Here is a 19,404-nt window from a genome sequence, read left to right as displayed (position 1 = left end):
ATGAAGAGAGCTGGAGTAAAGGAAATAGGGAGCACCTGACTAAACCAACATTCAAAACTAATTCATATTTATTAATGATAAAATAAATCAATATTGTATCTCAATTATGATCTCTAAAATGTGGCTAATTAATTAGTAGGGCTAATAGAAGGTTTTTGATTAATGAAATGTCTTGCAAAATCCTGGATATTCTCTTCTCTAAGCTTCAGTCCTTCCAACTGGTCTGCATCAGAACTGCTGCAATGAAGCTAAGAGAATCAACAGCCACTTATGGGAATAGATATTAAAATATATACCAAGTATACTTGCCTATCATATAACAGTGACAACAAATTACAAGGGTGTACAGTTAGCTCTTAAGGGTCTGATTTTTATTCCTCTACTTTGCTTGGTGTCAGAAACCAGGCTGCTAAAAGCCCAGTGATATTGCATGCCTTTTCATTCGTTACTGCCTCATTGATAAACTTCCTTTCTTTAACTATAACTTGGCGAAAAAGAAGTTTCTCTTTTATAAATTTCTAAAAAGTGTGCACATGGTATTGCAGTCATACTCAGAAAACACAAAGTAAGAAACAAAATTGACAAACCAAGCAAACTATTAAAATTCAAGAAATTTGACCTTACATCACTTTTAATGATTTCTTGCCACTGCATTTTCTTTTTGCTAAAGTGACACTCAATTCAGGCAACAGCAGAATGAATTAACAAGCAAAACCCAGCATGGTTTCAAACACCTCCCTGACTGCTTAGAAAGGAGACAGGGGGCAGTTGGGTTTTGGTGTATACATTTTATGCAAGTAATAAAATATTACTATAACAAAAATATTAATGTGACTCTGCAGTCTGTCTTTTATAAGATACAACAAAAATGTACTAAAACAAACATTGTTTGAACTGCTTTAACATAACCCCAATGAGAGCTACAGGATAAAAGAAAGTTTCAAATATGTTTATGCAATAAATACAAGGGGGGAATTCACATGGAAATTATATTAAAATATCCTCTGGGAATTAGTAAGCGTACAAAAAAAATCTCCAGAAAAATCATTAAATTCCAAAAACAAATACATATGTATACATATTCAACATATTTACATATTACATAGTGGTAGAGTAAAAAAAGCAGACAATTATTATTTTTTCCCAATTTACTAAACGTCACTTTTTTCCCACTGCTTTATGTCCTAAGTACTGTTTAATTCACCAAATCTGATTTTTTTTTCAAACTTCCTTTTGATGAATTGTAAACATTCTAACACATATAATGTACACTTTATTTTGGCAATTTTTGTCTATGTGTTTCAATTTTAATAGGAAATATACAATGTCTTAGATGTGGATGAAAAAGTAATCTTCAACTATTCCGGATATATCGGATTAAAACAAAAGAACAGAATTGTTTGGAATGATAACCCCATCATTTTTGTCCCATGCATCAAATGGCAAATTAGTAGTGTATTGCTACTTGCAATGGTAACGACTTCAAGTCATCTATCGCTCCTGTATCTGGCCAGAAAATAGACACGCGACCAGGAGTGAAGGTATTTTGTGGTAACCTGTTCTTTAATTCCTGAGATTTAGGGGGAGGGGGTTTAATTCACGTCCCATGAGAGTTGAGAGCCTGCAGATAACACTAACTGTGCCCCTCAAGTCTGTTTGTTATTCTAACGTATTTGTAAACACAGAAAAAAAAATCAGTTAAAATATTGTTGCGTTTAAAAAAACTTGGTGGACGAGATGGATTTACAATGCGTCATATCACTTCAGTTTAAGTACATTTTTCACAGCAAGAACAACAAGCCCTAACATTACTGTTGTTAAGTCGTTTTGATATCCAATCGGGGAAACTAAACGCAAAGTCAGTTTTGGACCATTCAAATAATTTTTCCTCGCATGTTTCCGCTGGGTCCTAACATTTAAAGGTACATTTTTGTTTTGTCGACTGCTGTTCGCTCCTTTGATCTCTCAAACCCATCTCAACTTGTCTATGTGATAATGACAAAGAACCCCGCGTTCAGAGATTCCAAACTTCAATCGGACTGACTTCCCTCTAGTTTTCAACAACTTACAGATTGAACTGAGTTCAGGGCAAGATTTCCCAAGAACGGTTCAAATCAGAGTTTGTTGTCCGAGCACTAAGTGATAGCTGTAAAACAATACAATTTATCTGGAATGCAGGACCATTTCCCCAGTTCTGGATTTGGAATTTTATTTAAAATCGCAAAGAGGCTCGCCAGCGCCAAAAACTCACAAGATACCTCTGAGGTTGAACAATAAATAAGGGGCGGAAGGGTGGCTCAGTGGTTAGCACTGCTACCTCACAGCGCCAGCGATCCGCGTTCAATTCCAGTCTCGGGTGACTGTATACAGTTTGCGTGGGTTTCCTCTCACAATCCAAAGGTGTGCAGGTTACGTGAATTGGCCATACTAAATTAAATTGCCCCAGGGATGGATTCAGAGGTAAATGTAGGGATTTGGGTGGGCTACTCTTCGGAGAGTCTGTGTGGACTTGTTGGGCCGAAGGGCCTGTCCCCCACACTGTAGGGATACTATGAAATCTTTGACCACATCATAAGCTTCCCCCCACCACCAGACTCCCTTATTTAACACAGCGGCGGCTGAAGGCGAACACTTCGATGACCATTTCACTTTCTGTTTAAACTGAACTCATTCTCACCCAGTTTGGAAAAGCCGCTGCTTTTCAGAATGCCCCTGAAATAATTCAGCCACGAACAGGTATTTTCTTTTCTCTTACAACTTATGCGTGTCTTTAAGCTACGAAAAAAAATCTTTGTTCTACAGTAGGGGAGATAACCACTCGATTTGCCACATCAAATGCATGAAATGTGTTTTTGTTTCTGTCTCTCCTAAGTATGAATACAGTCCAGTGCTCACTCAAAACAATTACTGCGGCACTGGCTAGATCCCTTTTTCAGTCAGTTTTTTTTTGCTTTGTAAAATCCAGTTTGTGTCTTTTTCTTAGTCTTTTGTTTTCTTAGTGGGGGTGTGGAGTGTGTGGAGCAGTCATTGGACAGGGGTCTGAAGTGTGTGATGAAGCGGCGGAGTGTCCCTTTGTGAATATACATCCTCCATACCTGGGTGGCCGGGGATTCCGGCCGGGGTCATTCGCTTTTCCTTCTGTCTTCTGTTACAAAACCAAACTCTGACCACCTCTTTTTCCAACTGCAGGCTGTCAGCCAAGCTGCTGATCTCATGAGCGGAGGGCTTGGGGCACTTTAAGAAGTGGTTCTCCAACGCCCCTTTCACCCCAATCTCTATAGACGTCCGCTTCTTCCTCTTCCGTCCCTGCGCGGCGATCTTGTCTATGCTGGTGGGGCTCCCTGAGGTCGAGTCGGTCTCCTCCAGCCACTTGTTCAGCAGCGGCTTCAGTTTGCACATGTTCTTGAAGCTGAGCTGCAGGGCTTCGAACCTGCAGATGGTGGTCTGAGAGAAGACGTTGCCGTACAGAGTGCCCAGGGCTAAGCCCACGTCCGCCTGGGTGAAGCCCAGCTTGATCCGCCTTTGTTTGAACTGCTTTGCAAAGTGCTCCAAGTCATCCGAGGTGGGGGCGTCCTCGTCCGAGTGCTCCGGGTGGTGCGGCGCGGGGTGCTCCGGGTGGCCGTCGTGACCGCCCGGGTCCTCGTGGAGAGCGTCCGTCAGGCCGTGGTGGAGGCTCGGCGTGGCCGGGCTCAGCATGCCGTTGAGGCTGCTGAAGCCCGGCTGCGAGTAGATGAGCGGCTGGTGCCCGTTGGACGAAGGGGGCATCCCGGGGATGGGAGGCGGCGGCGGCGGCGGCGGTGGCGGTGGCGGAGGAGCCGCCGGCCCCCACGCCGCCCCGGGGTGGCTGCCGTGGCTCTGCTGGTGCACCATGTGGTGCGCTCGGTGGTGCAGCCCGTTGCCCAGGTCGTCCCTCGGCGGCGCCTGCACGCTGGCCTTGCCGGGATCCGGCTGCCCCAGGTGGGAGGCGGTGACCCAGGGCGCGCCGTCCGTCACCGAGGACAGCCACTGGTGGCTGTGGGAGATGGGGTGCCCGCTGCCGCTCAGGCCGTGCAGGTAGTCACTCTGCACCATCTTCTGCACCTCCCGGTAGGTTGTCCCTGGATGCATCCTGTCCGAGTCCGGGTGCACCAACGAGTTGGAGTGGAGCGAGTTATTCCTGGGGATGTAGTGAGCCGAAGCTGTGGTGGCCATGACTCGCACTTCCAAACTGCTCAGCTGCCGCCGACTTTGGGCAGCTTTAGCAGAGCCCAGAGCTGGGGCAGCGGGAGGGGAGGGAGCATGAGGAGGAGGAGGAGGATGGAGCTCGGAGGGAGGGAGGGAAGCAGGCAGGAGGCAAGGGGGCGGGGACAACCTCATTCCGACTCCACCTCCACACCCTCATTGGCTCAGCACAACCGACTGACAACCAATCACCACCCTGACCCCACTCTGATTGGTGGAGAGCCTCACCGCCGTCGGGGTTGCGTGGTCCCGCCTCCCTTGCCCCATTGGCTGGTGGGCGGCCCCTCAATAACAAGGCGCTCTGATTGGACGGTGCCCAGGTGTGATTGACAGGTGTTTGTGCGATGGGCGGGGTATTCCATCTTACAGCCGATTGGCCGCTGGCCGTGGGTTTGGAGCTTCAGATCCCACCTCCCTCGAGCCCTGATTGGCCCGTCTTCCCCGGCTGCTGCAATTTCAGGCGACCACGTGGGTGGACAGAAACTAACCTCCCAGTGATCTCCATTCAACAACAACAACAACAAAAGTAAATGATAAAAGATTGCGGAAACGGCCGGGCAATGTACAAAGATAATGCCAATGATCTCAGTGAAGATATCCCGCGTTTGTTTTCTCCTTCAGCCGCAAGTGTTCCCAACTGCAGCGCCTCGCCTGCCAATTGTTCACTCCCACCTTTGATCTGATCTTGTTTTGTTCTTGTCTCTTTCTCTCCCCTTCCCCGTCCCCCACTCCGATTATTGTTACTGGGTTTATTTCGAGAAAATTGGCCTGAGACTGGTGGGCAGGCGAGATACCTCGCGAACACTTCCAGCGCCAAGTGTTAAATCGAAGCTGATTTTTCTTTCTTCTCGTGTTTGCAGAACTTCTGCTAAAAACGATAAAGTTATTCTTTTAACACCTCTGCCGATCGCAAACTACTTTCCAGCCCCGGCCAATCGCCGTGTTAATTAGGTAGCTAAATGTTTCCCACAAATGGAACCAGAAATACCATCAAAAAGAGAAATGGTTTCTGCATAAATCGTTGCTTTAAATCTATCATCACAATGGCAACAAAGGCGAGTTGTGTGTGTGAGAGAGAAATAAAATGTCACTTGTCCTCACGCATCTCCATTTGTGGTGACCAGAATCGAGATCGTGAGATTTGCTTTATCGTCCGAACAATTCATCCAGATAAATGACTGAAGTTTCTAATTTGTTTTTTTTTATCGCTAATACTTATATCTCCGCAAGCCCACGGGGATTCGTTTCTATCTTTACAGTGCTGCTTGATTATTTTTCTATTCACGTATTTTTTTTTGCCCCACAGCAAATTACCAATTCTATGAATTGCAAAACAGCATTCAGTGCAGGTCTCCCTGCTGCAGGGGAAGTCTCTTATAAACACAAGCACGTCCTTTAATGTTAATTTAGGGCATTTTAATGTTAGATCGTAGTTTGCAAGGCACCATAACTCTAGACACACATACACGTTTTACATCGGCCCTTAATTCCCATTAGTCCCGCAAATCTCAACGTGGATGTATCTAACCCTCGTATTTTTGCGCTTTCTATGGGTTGCAAGTTCTAATCATTCGGCGGACTCTCATTACGATGCAGAGCGCTTGGGGTAGATGGTAAGTTTCCACACTTCACAGACTAGAATTTGATTGACACTTATTAGGAAATATTAGTTCCACTCGCCTTAAAACTCTGAGCAAGTTTTTTTTTAACTGGAGGCTGATGTCTTGTCAGTAATTTTGAATTAGAAATATGTAGATTTTTTTTAAGTATTCAATCGCCTCACGGTTGTTCAAAAAGCGGGTTCTGTTGTGTGAAATATATTTGAATAATGTTGAGTGACTGGATGTTTGTGATTGTCTACCTGCAGGCTCCCTCTCTCTCTCACGTTCTTTTAACTATTATCCTTTCTCTCTGGCCCCAATGCATTTTTTAAAAGTATGCATCGATTAATATGACTTTCGCTCATTTACAGTTCACAGAGAAGTGTGATTTATTTTAGTAAGGAACAAATAGGGTTAGTGCTCCGCAAGGAACAGATTTGGGAAGAGAATCTAGATTCATTCAGTGAGAGTGAAGTGGTGAGTTCGCTCCTGCCCCAGGCGAACGAATGGTCTAGTTGCACTCACGAAGATTAAACAACTCAGAAGGCCAAGCCTGGGCCTTGAGTGGCTACCTGTCGCTCACTTGTGGGCACTATAGTAATTCAGAGGGTGTGTGGCACACTTTTTAAAAGTATTGCTTCCCGACTCTCAGTGATGGCTCAGCTCAAGGAAATTGTTGGATGGGATGTGTTTTTTTTTTGGGGGGGGGGGGGGGGGAGATCATTGCGCATGTGATAGGTCCTGGAACTCTGGAAGTGTTGGTTCTGATTTCGCCAGTACAATGGCCCTGTCCATCAGATGAGGGCACCGCCACAACATTATGTAAGATTTAAAAAGGAAAGGACCCGGAAGACCTGCAAGTACGTACATGCTTTAGAGAAACAAAAGTAATAGACTTGATTTGTACAGCGCCTTTCGGGTCGATTATTCGCCCAATTACAGCCAATTAAGTATTTCTGAAGTGCTGTTGTACCTTTGGGATGTCAGTACAAAGATAGCGAGGGGCAGTGCAAAGGGAACACATTACAGCCAAGTTCTCTTCTCTCTTCGGCTGCTGTGTGGCTCATCCCAGAATGTAGCTAACTTTCTACAACTTCTCAGGCGACGACAAGTTCATTGCCAGGATGCTGGCAGTATGTCGCGCCGTGTGAGGCACTTTTCAGATATTCCGCCGCAATAAGGCACCACAGGCAAAGACAACATCGCCGTCACAGTTCTCTGACAAAGTTCCCCTCGAAACCCAAGGTGACAATTTCGGTCAACGAATTTTGCTTTTGAATGCTGACCAGGAGTCGCTTCTGATTCCATGACCGTATTCCGAAGGAAGCTCCCGGATGCAGGACTTTATCTGATGACAGTAACGTATTGGATGAGGCAAGATCTCTGCTTCAGTGAAAAATAGGAGGCTGCCCCTTTTAAATGGTCATTAATAACCTGCTAACATCTAATCCTCAGGAATCTTGCATTTTGTAGTCATACATTGCTAATATTCCATCGGTGGCTTGTTAATTAAAGATAAAGGAAAGTATTTTCCCCTGTATGTTTTAGGAGATAGAATTTCATTAGTCAAAAGCAAGCTTGGAGTTTGTTTAAAAGAGATGAGCAAAGCCTAATCTTGGGACTCAAGGCAAATCATACAAATCATCCAAGTTTCTCAGTTCAAGGTTTTATGAATTACCTGAATCCCTCTATTAAAAAATATATTGTCACCCTTCTTAGGTGTCCATGACTCTAATATCATACACTGTCTTCGCATGTTCATATAATCAGTGTTAATTTTTCAAAGCTTTCGTAGTAATTGTTACAATCAAGTATGAATATATTAATAACATGGAGTTCCCAAACACTTGACACACACTCCTGACGCACATCTCGGATGAGTGAAAAAAAAATCAACATTGAAACTGGAACTCATTATTCAAATTGAAAACAAACAATTGCCGGTGAATATTTGGAGCCTGTTGTGCAGGTTGGGTGGCAGCAGGAACATTGAAATCCTGAACGTCTCCGATTTATTTAAACTATTGAGATTGCTGCATCATAATCACTTGTTGTTTCCTATTGCTCTTCCGGCTCCAACCTGTAACTATTGCAGTTGATGGTTCTTTTGAGCTTTTGAACATGACATTAGAGTGTATGCTTCATGAGGTGTATGACACGTGAATAAAAGTTAGGAGAAGCTGACTTAGATCCTCTTTTTGAAAGTCGCGCTGCGTTGCTTCTAAGAATTCAGATCTCCTGGTGACTGGCCAGTATGACATATGCACTGTGGGCAAAAGCTGCAGCGTTGATGGTGGCTCGCAGAACCTCACTCTGCAAGTGTCCTGAGAATGGAGGTCAGATTCAGTATAATCTAGACAAATTCTCACATCTCCTCAAATGAGATTGGTGCACATGGCGCTAGTACTGAGACACAACTTGGAGATGTTGGATTTCCCTTGATTAGAGTTGTCTCTAGTCCTGGCAGCAATATAAATCAGTTTCCGTGAAGGGAAGGATGCTTTATGTTGTTTAAAGAAACTGATAACACATCTGAATATTACGGCATTCATATCATACACCAGACAGCTTTGCTATGTTCATTGTATTCCATTTACTTCAGAGTATTTTACGAGGGAAGTTGATGCTTAAATTATACTCTCAAACGGTGTTTGCGCTTGGAAGTTTCCCGGAGTGGGCTCAACAGAACTTGCTGAGTTAAGGCAAAGAGAAAAAGAATGCTGACTATATTTAAGCATTACTGCTGCTTGGGTGACTGAAAAAGGACTACGGACGTTGTCACTCAGTCTGCCCATGCACGTTGCGCTATGTCCTAAATAAAGCCTCTGGGTTTGAAAAGTAAATAGGAAGGGAAGATGTTTTGATGGTGCAAAAGAATAACCAGTTTCAAAGTAGGACCAATTTCTTTGGCAGTTGAAATAATTCACTTCCGAGCTGTCTAGTCAATTCACAAAAAAAGTTCTGATTTTCTCCCAATACGAATTACATTTCTCATTTGTTGAAGTTAATCTGTGCGTTAGCTCCCCTCTGGCTTCTTAGCTAAGTGACACGATGCATGTGTGAGTCATAACTGTGGTTGCCGTCTGGCTGTTTAAATACTGTCCTGTTCACAGTGGACATCTTCCTGCCATTGCTCACAGTCCAGCTGGGATCAAATTAAGATTCTTTTCGTCTGTAGGGGTCATCTTCTCACTGGCCATACTCGCCGTGCCACTGAAAGACCAGCGATAGAACTGGAAGACTGATGCCATTTGGGATTCTCTCAGGCATGCAAAGACAAAGTGCCGTTCTACCCCCCAGAATCTGCCTCTGGCCAACAGTTTAAAAGGTGCCCTTCCATAGTTCTTCCAGAAGAGTATGCTTTTTGTACCTCGTTGTTTGGGGTCTCTGATAACTGAAGTGCACAGTTCCAAAACAAAATAAAAACGGAATTCTGGTCCGTGTTAATGGCATTAAAATTTAAAGGAATATTCATAACTGAGATTGCAGCATTATTGATTAATCAGATGACCGCAAATGCAAACACTGTAGTCATTTCCTCCTCTGACTATTTAAAATGAAAACCAATGTCTAATAATCAGCCCCATACGGGAGCCCCAGATCTGTCCATTGCTCAGTTAAATTTGTAAGAACGTGACCACAGTTTTGAGGATTTATTTAAGGTGAAATTACATGACAAATAAAATGCTTTTACACAGATTGAAGGACTGACTGGTTGTTAATTTCCTCTCACAAAAAATAAAATGCATTATTGTCCTTTTGAAAAAAATGCAATTATTTATTTTATGTTTAAATAGAGCTGCTTTGAAGGGTTTAGACAAAACATGCTACCACAGTCCTGTCGCTATCATCGATTTGGACAATAGCCAGGACCAATATAGGTAATGTTTCAAACACTTATAAGTAAACCTACAACTGATGGTGTTCATAAACCACTGCCTATTTTCCCCCAATAGTTTAGCGATTCAGTTAAATAAATTATCGGGTAAAGTATCCATTACCTCTGGCTTAAATCCATGAGATGCTGAGACGTGTCCTTTTAAATTAACTCAAGTTCAAAGAACTGATCACGTGATTGCAGAACTTTATAGAATGGATCAGAAATTAACAAAGGAAGAGGTTAGAACGAGTGGTGTTAAGGGCTATTTACTTCCACATCTTAACAGAAAGCAGAACATGCTCAGGGCATTCAATTATTGTTTTCAGATGTAATGTTGGGCATGGCTGTTAGAGATGACGATGTATTTAATGAATTCCTTCATTTCCCTGAAGATGCTTCTCCACCAGAAAAAAAGTTTGATTTTTCTATTATTGAGAGAATTTATCGAATCAATTCGCAAGCAGCAATTTCTGATTCGTGAGCAAATGAACACTAATTATTTTTGTTACTTGATCCAGATAACATTCCATTTTCATACAAAATATATCAACTCTGTATTCCATACTTACATTCAAAATTATAAAGTACAAGCGATAATTTAAATCATTTAATGGTTATCCTATTACTGAGGAAATATATTTTTGCTACAGTTCGTAACACCACAGAAGCTGCATTATTTATGAATTTCCTAATTGCAAAACATCAAAAGCTGCTATTTTACTTTCAATTGAAGAAGACGGAAATGCGAGGCCTGTTGTAATCGAAGGACAAGCAGTAAGTTTGTTAAAAGTGTCCAGATGCTGGATGGGGAAGAATATGCCCTTGTCTGGGTGAGGTGCGTTTTTGCCAGGATGCTGATGGTTACCATGGAGAGGGAGATGAAGGGATCACAGAGCTCACATTGAAGGGAGCCTAACCTCAGGGAAAAAAAAGGCTCTGTGTAACTGGAAAAAAGAGAGCCAAAATCAAAGTCTAGGCTTTGCACTGAGCTACATTATGGAATGTAATCGTTCTGGTCAAACTTTATGAAGGGCACCATTTTTAGTCTTTCTTTTAAAAATCTGCTTGAAGCACCAACATTAAAATCACTTGATTCTTTTCCCATTAAACATTGCAATCATTAATTAAAATGTCCGACAATAGTTTGGAAATCACAGTGAGTTTCTTCAATGGATAAATGTTTCTTAAGAAAACATTGCTTTGTTCTGGAATAGGATGAACCTGTGGGTTATATGAATCGTTTGGAATTTTTTGGCCTTTTAAAAAGGACTGTTGTTGTCTTTTCACGATTCTGGCTTTCCATTTCAACAATCATTCAAGACAAATTTGTGATTTATCATTAAAACTGCGAGTGACAAACGATCACGTACCTTCACAATATAGTTTAACTCTCCTATGCAGTCCTTAGCCCATAAATATACATACAGGTAATTGTCATGACATTGTATTAGTCAGATGTTGCCAGAAGTCTTCAGAAACTACAACACACCACTAATGCTATTTTCCCTGTCAATGGGTTCTATCATAATCTATTATTAGCAAAACAGCAAGTTAAATCAGATCTGAGCATTCTTTCTCATTCTTATCAAAATTACCTTCATACCACGTAGCTAAGAATAAAGGTAAAGTAATGTCAAGTCCACGGCTATAGTTAGACTTGGGCTCTGCTGGCAAAAATGGAACATAAGATTTACTGATCATGTTTTATATCTTACCAGGACAGTTCCAATGAAAATGACCGCCTCTTATAACTCTCTGGTCTCCACTGATTATCAAGTGTTTGCGAAGGTCACTTGAGGTCACTGACACTTGGGTTGCGAGACGCGAACCGTGGAATCAGTAATATGCACGCTGATCTTACTATGGGCTATGGTCCAATAAAATATTTGTATTAGGTGTTATTACTTTACATTTGCAATAGGTGCTTTAGTAAATGTTATATTCTCCGCCAGAATGTTACAGTGAAGTAGAAAATAGCAGATCATTCATGTGTGCTATATGTTGTTGGGAACTGTCAGTGTGAGAAATACATAGGTCATTTGCGTATTTAACGACAGTAAATTCATGTGTGTGGGACTATCGATTCGACGTTTCTCATCACCATTAGCATTTAATGCCAAAGTTTCACGTAAGAGCGGCAACAGCGGGATTAGCTGAAACCATATTCCTGTTATTATTTTAAGATGTAAGAATGGACACCGTTAGGTAAATATGCAAACAAAGAGTGCTAGAGCCATATTCGCATAGCGCAAAGACATTACTCACTCAGGCATTCGGCCCCCACACTAGAGTGAAAATAGCAACTCTCCCACAAACAGCCTCTGCATAATAACAATCAATTCTTCTCATGCAGTTTGAAACCTTCAAATCATTCATTGTACATTTTTTCGATCAAGTTTTTTTCTTCAAAGAGTCTTCGCAAGATTTAAAAAGAACACATTCTAACCCATATTATCAAATGTATCATGTATTAGCATACAGCCTGAGCCACCCCCAGAATCTGTCGCCTTGGGCGGGCCTTCTACAGATAAAAATAAAAGTAAGATTTAAGTTGTAGGGTGCAATCTTTCCTCATTCTGTCCTTTTCACAGAATGCCTTCCGGCCTGTACACTCGGAAATTTGAGGAAATTTACCCGAACGGAGGACAGACGTCCCAACACTCAATGTTCCATTTCAGGGCCAAGTCTGTCATTTCTACTGGCACCACTATGAGAAATGTTGGTGCTAAAGTATGTTTGCTTTGCTGAATATTTCCCTTTTGAGGTTAGTCGGAAAATGTTGTTTTTGTAGAAGCAGTACGTTTTTTTAAAAAAAACACCCTTTTTCATCAGCAAGCCTAAATAAAACAACGGGTTGGAATTTTGTCTGGTGTGTGGTGTAAATCTCAGATCGACCGCTTGTTATATCTGACAAGAGCAGAAAGCAGTGGGGAATCTCAGCGGGTCTGTCAGCGTCTGTGGAGAGGGAAACAGGGTTAATGTTTCGAGTCCAGTGACACCCCTGCAGAACTTTGATCCGATATGGAAGAACATTGGATCTGCAATGGATTTGAATGAGCAGGTGCTGATTAGCACGGGTAATTGATGGCCGTTGAATGTTGTATGCCATCTCCTGATGGGATGCGGAGTGATAGCAACTTTTCGACTGGCACTTGTGTCTTATTGCTGGCGACCAATCATGATGGAGACCCGAACATTTTTTTTCACAGAAGAGTCGTTTGCATCTTTGGAAGTGTTGATAAAGAAAACGTGAAGAGTATATTGACTCCAAACTGTTCCCTGTGGAGGTTTGCATAAGCATTTCCTTAAATTACTCTCAGTGGAAATCCATTTCTCTCTTTACAGGTCCTGCCAGACCTGCTGAGTTTCTCCAGCACTTTCTGCTTTCATTCCGCCTTCACAGCTAAACATGATAAAGGTAGATCCTCTTGACCCGGGCAGAGCAACAAATATGAGGGTTATGTCAACTAATGTCCTTTCAAAGAATATGAATGATTACTAAAGTTTGGAAAAAAATCTTCAATTTTAACCTTCTGCAAATGGTCCGTGAACTTTTTCATCATCTTTTTATTTTGATCACCTCGATGAATCCTTTGAGAGATTTACTTAAGATGAAATTTGCTCAAAAATCGTTTGCCATTTTCAAGAGAAACATGCGTGCACGACAGAAATGTTAGATGAGAAACAGTTACAGTTTACATCAGCTCACAGCGAGGTTGGTGTGTGCCAACCCCATAGGGGGAAAATATGACTGGTCTTGTTTAGTGACAATGCAAATGCTTTCAGAATGAACTCATTTATGATTTCGCAACAGCCAGGACAATTCTCCCCTCCGTTCTTTCTCCAGATTTTTAAGTAATTTTCCATATTTTTACCTCTGCTTTAGCTCACCAATGTACGGTAATGTCATGTCAAACGAGCGACCGCCATATAACTTGTTTCCCAAATATTGTACGCATTATTTAAACGAGCCATGTAACACTGTTGAGAGCCATCAATCAATTAAAAAAATACATTTTCCATTCCCTCCTTTGGGATGAGTTTTCAAGCCAGTTCCTTGCTTCATATATACGTTGCTTGGGACAAAAACAGACACTGATCCATTGGCAGATGGAAAAGGGCAGCTTAGCGGCCAGTCCTTTGAGGCCTCACTTACAAATTTTGAAATACTGTAGTAGGTTTCAAATTAAGATTGTAGCACAAATAACCATTGTTTGTTGGTTATTGCGCACATTGTTTCCCCAGCATTGTAAAAACATCATAGACATAGTTCAGAAATCTCATCCAGCGTAATTATGTTCAATAAATAATGGTAATGCTTTTGTGACCTTTTTTAAAAGCAGCTAATAGTGAGGTTAAGGTCTGTGTTCCGCTGAATGAACAACCTATTGATATATTCAGTGTTTTGAAAAGTTTTATATTTGTGGAAAGTATATACTAACAGAGCAACCCCACAAATGTGGGACTAATTTCTTATGTTGTCGTTGGCTAGGTCTGCAGAGTTTATGTGAAGGAAAATCCATTGACGGCTTTGCACAACACTTTCGTTATTTCCATGGCTCGTTAAGATGTTAGTCTGAGGACGGAGCCCTACAGATATCTCCCGGGACCACTTTTATTTAGCTATGTGGTTTACATTTGTGCCTTGGATATTAGGAGCAGAATGTTTGCATAATAAGCATTTCATTGTTTTTTTTTTGAAAAGGAGAATATAAGCACGTTTAATGGATAAATTAGCAGGCTATTTCCAGGATATTTTGAATCAATATTAAAATTTCTTTGCAACCAGTACAGTTTTACTACTGTAGTTTCAATAATGTGCTCCACATAGCATAAATATGTTTAAAATGTATTCACTTTTAAAACAGCTGTAGGTAATGCATTATGTGCTTATTCTAATGTTGGAGTTCTGGCTACACTGACATATTTAATCTCTCTTGAATCTATAGTCGCTTCGCACTAAGAAGGTGATCTTAGCAAAGTCATTGAAAGGTGAGCAGTGTGAGTTACACTGTGAAGTTACTACTTTTTCACTGAAAGCTATTTCCATTGACGCTGCTTTGTAGCAATAGCAATGACTCAACGGTGCAAATTCATTCAGGCTCTCAAATTCCCAATCTCTCCTCTCTCCATGAAAACAAGCAAGGTTTCAATACCAGGTGGCTGATCCCGATCTTGATTGGCATTTTTCTTGACACAGAATGTTAGATTAATCATATTTAAACAGAAGAATTCTGTTAAAGTAGGAGGAGTGTAGGCTGTGCCACATGTATATAACTTGAAGCATTTCATTGATCTAATTGTACTCAAACTAAAATAATTCAACCCACTTTCCCTGACATTTTCATGCAAATATGGGGAAGTAGAATTCTTTTGTTATGTATTTCAGAGTTATTCTCAGATTAAACTATTTTAACAAGGTATACTTAAACCATGCATCAATAATTATCAAGGAAATACTGAAAATGAGGAAAACACTTCATAGATTTGTTACTAAATATCAATGAAAGCAGATTGAAATGCTGGGAACAATGCCAGTGACTGTTGACCATCCAATGGATCTTCAGTGTTAAAAGGCTACATCATTATGAATAACTAAATACATTAGTGTATGTTCGCCTTGCAAAGAGACACCTTGAAGGGGCTGTTAAATGTTTATAGGATCATACAGCATTACTTTCAGATATATCAAACATCAAAACAATGGAAATAGTTTCAGCACTTTGAAATACAAGGGAAGAATGGATGACCTAAGCTTCACTTTGCAACTTGTATCTTCTTTTACCTTTACACAGCTGAACCTTAAGGTTATTAGCATGAACTACCTCACCAGTACAAATTGTTTTTTGGCAGAGTGGTAGTATCCTTAACTTTGAGCCAGGAGGCCTGGATTCAAGTCCCATCTACTCCAGAAATGTGTAATAACATTGCTGAGCCTATTGACTAGAAAAATAGGTTATATAAAACAATCAGGTACCTCATTAATGCTATTTGAAGAGATCAGGAACTGTTTGTGGATTGGTTATAGGGTTAGTTCTTCTGGCTGATGGATAAATTCTATGCATTGCAGGAGACTTTCCATGTCTAAGCTTTCAGTAGTCATCAAGAAGTAACTTGACTGGTTCTAAAATCATTTTTTAGTGTTTTGAAAGCTTGAATATAATACTCATTACTTGCAGACATGGATAGTACTGTAGGATTTCCTCTTGTAATTGAACATTTGAGAATGAGGAGATGTCACACAGGACAGAATACACTGTGGAGAGAAAAGGAGGGGAGAAGCAGTGTCAATTGTGTTACATATTTGCAGAAAATGGTTAGGTATCAATTGTCTTATTTGAACATTAATATTGATCAATATTTGGGTGCCTTCATTTCATTAAAGAGATCATGCTTGATGTTTGAGACCTGTTTCAGTCAGAACTCTAACATTAGAATAAGCAGATAATGTATTACCTACAGCTGTCAAGATGTCTGTAGCTCCAGCTCCATATGATTAATTCCATCTAGGCTTCCATTGCGGATTTAAATAATGTCTTATAGTTTGCAGTGCATTATTGATTGGATGCTCATTGATGCTTGCTATATACCTTCATCTCATACCCTCTTGGCAGGCACAATACCAAGAAATATGACCAACAGATATTGCAAGAATATTGACATGTATAAGAATATATCATTCATTAAGATGGAGCAGGAAATAAAGGTAGAAATATCATAGTTGAGCAGACAGAAAAGGGACTGAATTGTATAATTCTAAAATGCATGCAGAAACCTTGATGTACAATTAAGCTGTGCCTGTTGATTGGAATGCAGGCAGGACCAAGCAACTCTGAGTTCCTTGTACATTCCAATAATTTCTGTACAGGGCCATCATGCTCCATCCTGCTAATTGGCTCCATGTGTCAAGAAGGATCCAACAACACGAGCACTGAGCAGTATTTAATGTTAGCATGAACCTCTTATATAAGTGCACTGTGCTGCAGATGCTTCGATCATGGGAATCGCTGGCCATAGGGGAGAGCAGACATATATGGGTCCTCACTGGAAGTCTTGATTCAAGAGGTGGAACAAAGAAGAGGTGACTTGTATCCTCAGGTATAGGAGGCACCAATGCTCAGTCTTTAGCATTTTCCATGATTGGGAGAGAATATGGAGGGAAGTCTGGTTGAATTCTCCGTCCCAGGTCAATGAGTTTCAGGTATGTTCTGGTATTCCAATTGTTCACTTGTATCAATAAAAATCATGATTGATACTTGAATCCAGGTTAGCATGGCACAACACCTTGTTTATCAGGTAGTCCTTTCGGAAATCTTGATTAGAGCTACTTTAATCAAAACTATGAACCGTTGCTCTATATTTGCTATTATTTACCCCTCTGCCAAATGTATTACTTACTGAAAGAAGCTCAATGATTTTGTTAGTCAAGAGCAAACTTTTAAACATTCGTGTTGATTAGAAAGTAACTTCCTTACTCTCATGGATTTTCAGTGATGGAAGTTAAATATTTTTCATGCTCAATTTGGGAATAACACTGGAACCAGGACAAATTATATTTGAATGATATAAAATGGACCAGTATATATAGCATGGGCTAAATTTGCTGTCAAAAGAATAGAAAGACTAATGGTGTTCACCTATTTTTGTGTAAATAGTACAACAACTTCAGTTGTGGAATAGGTATGAGATTATACACAAAGGTCTAAATGATACTGCTTAAGCTGTGTCACATGGGTATTAATTTCATAAAAACGACATCTTGCTGTCTGCTTCACTATTCAAATGCATTGAGTGGTGCCAAGCTATGTATTTGGATAACAGGATAAGTCAATTCTATTGCAGATATTTAAGGTTACCGATTACAAGTGCAAAAACATTTAACAATATGATCATTGTTCATGAAAATTATTAATTATAAATATAGAATTTCATTCCTTTAGATTTTTTAAAAAGTCAGATTTAATATTTATGCATTTTATACACCTTTTCTTTCTTTTTTCCCCCTCTCAATTTTTTTCCTCACTCTCTTTCTGTAGCTTATTTGACATTAGATTCATTCTCCTTAGTCCTTCCAATGTTTATTTTCCACTCCCTATATTTAATTGGTGAAGGAGATACTCTGTTAGCTTTTGTATTCACTCAGGTCTCAGGTGTCCTCCTTCTCGCGCTGCTTTGTTATCAATTCACACTTTCATAAGCTTAATGAGATAAATCATTTGAGCTGGAAGGTTTAAGGGTACACCGAATTAATGGCAGTCAATGATCGAGGTCCTGCGACAGCAAAATCTTGCCCAAATTATCTTTGTGCAACAGTTTATAAAACAATACAATTAGATCAAATAGGATGCAAGGAGGCTCGTGCAAAGCAAAAAAATATATTTGGATAATTTGGGCGATGTGTCCTGATGTGCTGTAAAGTCTATATAATTTTTGTTTTTCATCTCTGGCTATCATTTTCTCTCTTTATTTCATTGATTCCAATATAGAGGGCTTCTCTGTAAAAATGCCAGAATAAATGAAATGTTCCACCTGAAGTATTAATCTATATTTTTTTCTGGCATGCCAGTTTGTATTGCCAGAGTTTTCAGTTTTACTTCAGATTTGCAGGATTCCTTTTATTTGTTTGAATGAAGTTTGACTGTGTTTTGAATAGAATTTGAAAGTTTGCACGCTCTGTTTCTCATCAAATGGTTGTGTAAATTATATTTGTACTGCCCACCAAATCTTTAATGATTTCATTGGAAAGAGGTAAATAGACTATTTACTGGATACCATGTCTCTAATTAAAAATTATTGCAAGGGCTTCCATATGTTAAATGGTCCACGTCTAAAAGAAATGCAAACACATTATTTTAATAAACTGATCTTCACACTGTAGGTGACAGTGTTGCATCCATTAGCAATGCTTTCAACACAGTTAATTTGATGGTGTTAAAAGCCCTTTTAGTAAGTAAGTAGGACAAGGCATAGTTTATTTTAATAAAGCAGAAATAATTAAACAAATTGTTGTCTGATGTTCAAAGTATAAATAATAATGTATAAACACATGACTATATCACTTTCTATAACTAAACTCAACACTTCCAACAAAATGTTGTGAAATTATTGTCTTTGGTATCAGCCAAAATATCTATTCTCTAGCTGCCACCTCCATTCATCTCACCTGCAGCTATCTAAGGCTGAACCAGACTACACTTTCCTCATTCCTGAAGAAGGGCTTATGCCCGAAAAGTCGATTCTCCTGTTCCCTGGATGCTGCCTGACCTGCTGCGCTTTTCCAGCAACACATTTTCAGCTCTGATCTCCAGCATCTGCAGACCTCACTTTCTCCCCAAACCAGACTACTCACAAACACAGTCTTGGATTTGTATAGAAGGGTTGAGAACCAGATGACTAGATAAATTCTAGTCCTGACACCATGCCGCAAAAGAGTGCCTCTTTTGTGGCAATGTTTTAGCACCCAATTCATGGCATAAAGTTTTTCCAAGAGGCAAGATCTGTCTGCAGAGGATCACTGGCAAAGGCAGACCACTTCTATGATGGAATCTGCTGCTGCCTTCATGCAGAGAGCAGGCAGCTCTGTTATTTATGGGTCTGAAAGGGTTAACGCTTGTTTCCCTATAATAAGCACCAGACACTGTGATGTTGTCATGAAGATTGAAGGGCAGCGTAAAGGATGATCTCATGAGAGACAGACCTAAG

At 40.5% G+C, this 19,404-nt stretch overlaps 1 protein-coding gene across 1 annotated transcript; it reads right to left on the bottom strand.

Annotated features, from left to right (window-relative positions):
• Nucleotides 1–604: 604 nt before the first annotated feature.
• Nucleotides 605–4,245, bottom strand: pou3f1 (POU class 3 homeobox 1). Its single transcript, XM_043717170.2, has one exon. It carries the CDS (start codon nucleotides 4,189–4,191, stop codon nucleotides 3,025–3,027), a length of 1,167 nt encoding a protein of 388 aa, XP_043573105.1. The 5' UTR covers nucleotides 4,192–4,245; the 3' UTR covers nucleotides 605–3,024.
• Nucleotides 4,246–19,404: the final 15,159 nt, after the last annotated feature.

Source organism: Chiloscyllium plagiosum, unplaced genomic scaffold, assembly GCF_037043375.1.
Source record: "Chiloscyllium plagiosum isolate Xiang-an unplaced genomic scaffold, Cpla_swu_hap1 HiC_scaffold_30, whole genome shotgun sequence".
NCBI classification, from domain to species: domain Eukaryota; kingdom Metazoa; phylum Chordata; class Chondrichthyes; order Orectolobiformes; family Hemiscylliidae; genus Chiloscyllium; species Chiloscyllium plagiosum.
Note: the sequence above shows the minus strand (reverse complement) of the source record. Positions and strands in the feature narration are given on the sequence as shown.